Source organism: Lolium perenne, chromosome 2 (assembly GCF_019359855.2).
Source record: "Lolium perenne isolate Kyuss_39 chromosome 2, Kyuss_2.0, whole genome shotgun sequence".
Classification (NCBI taxonomy): Eukaryota; Viridiplantae; Streptophyta; class Magnoliopsida; order Poales; family Poaceae; genus Lolium; species Lolium perenne.
The window spans coordinates 248,899,504-248,901,297 of NC_067245.2; the positions used below are offsets into that span (position 1 = coordinate 248,899,504).

General features: G+C 53.5%; 1 protein-coding gene across 1 annotated transcript; it reads left to right on the plus strand.

The window, feature by feature from the left end:
• Window positions 1–274: 274 nt before the first annotated feature.
• LOC127329288 (uncharacterized) lies at window positions 275–739 on the plus strand. The gene has a single exon (XM_051355819.1). It carries the CDS (start codon window positions 275–277, stop codon window positions 737–739), a length of 465 nt encoding a protein of 154 aa, XP_051211779.1.
• The last annotated feature ends 1,055 nt before the right edge of the window (window positions 740–1,794 follow it).

The following is a 1,794-nucleotide window of genomic DNA, read 5'->3' on the forward strand; positions in this document are numbered from 1 at the left end:
AAGAAGCGCGGGATTTTGCCGCGCGCGGGAAAGTATCTGCGCGCTATAAAAGGGCTACACCGCGCGCCGCCCATGCACCCGTACGCGTCGTCTTATCCACAACGCACGCGTCGTCTTCCCCACACCGCGCGCCCCCCGCAGACCACCGCACCATCACGCCACGGCCGCAGTCGCTTTGCCGCGCCGATCCAACGCCACCGGCTACACCGACGTGCGGGAGTGCCCCAGCGGCGTGGAGGAGATCCGTTCCAGGCCAGAACAGATCAACCTCGACATGTACGAGACGGCGCACGAGGCGGCGCGCGCCTACGACGCTGCGGCCAGACGTCTCGGACACCCACGCTCACAGATGAACTTCCACGACGTCTGGACGCACGAGCATGCGGAGGATCTAGCGCCGCCTCCGCGCCTCGTCACCGACGTGGACAAGCGCCACCACAAGATGCTGCAGCGGCGGCTCTACCACGCCGTCGAGGACGAGCGCCTCATGGCGGAGTGGAAGATGCGCTTCCCGGAGGACGTCCAGGCAATGCGCGCCTTCTACGTCAAGCGCAAGGCGGTGCGGAAGGCGAGCCGCGTGGCGAGGAGGATCGACAAGGCCGAACGCCGCGCCTTCATCCTGGCGCAAGAGGCTGGTCCTAAGACGATCAGCGACAACGACGACAGGTGGCTGGACCTGTTCTCCTCAATGCCGATGTCCGACACCACCGTGTCTGCAGGTTCGGACTCGAGCGACTAGATTAGGAGTAGATGGTCTTCCGGTCCATAAACTACATACACACACACATATATCGACGCCAAACTCGATCCATATATATAATACTACTATATTTTTTTATCTATATCAATTTTGTATAATTATTCATCCGCTTTGTTGCATATTTCAAAATAAAAACACTAATAAAGTTGGAGTAAAAATAAAACGTACGTTGATAGCCGCGTGCAGAGCAATAACCGCTTGCGTCCAAGGGTGCGCTGCCAGTAAGTTAATAGCCGCGCGTACCCCTACGCTGCCGTTAAACTCGTATAAGTTAGGCACGCGCGCCCTCATTTCACTTATCCTCAACATGATCGTCTAGCTCGACTGCGCGCCCCCTGCTCGCCTGCGCGTGCCGTGTGCCCCTGCTCGCCTCCGCGCCGACCTTGCTCCATCGCGCATCCATCCTCGACTCGCGCCACCGTTGGGCTTGCTCGTACCGCCGTTGGACCGCGCGCAGGACATACAAGACCGAGCGGCGCGCGTCTTCCCCTTCTCACCGTGCGCCCAGTTGAGTCCTCCACCTACAATGTCTCTTCTTCCTGCACCCGCTAACTGCTCGATGAAATGTCCGACCGAGAATATTTAAGTGTGCTTGGTCCATAAAATATGTATAAAATTCAATGGATAGTAATTACCGAATCAACATATTGGCATTGGTTGTGTTTCATTGAATAGTAATTATACTGAATCAACATATTATGCCTTAGTGTCTTGGTTCCATAGCTCTTTCTTAGCTTTGCATTTTTAGTTTGTCTTTTGTATATAACTCTGTCTTTGTTTGGTTATAATAATATATTTTTGTGTTTCTAATACATATTGGGGAGAGGAACGAGACCACACCGATGCCGGAGAGAGAGAGCAACCGGATCACCGAGATGGCCGGAGAGAGGGCAACTGCAAGTCTGCAACACCGATGATAGAGGTGGCAACATGGCCACCGATGATAGCCAATATATGCATGCGATTGCGGTTTTGTTGTAATATATATAATATATATGCATGTGAATCTAGTAGTTATTGTGTGTTTAATGAGA

Coding starts and splice junctions, on each gene's coding strand:
- LOC127329288 (XM_051355819.1), top strand. CDS start 275: ATGTACGAGACGGCGCACGAGGCGGCGCGCGCCTACGACGCTGCGGCC.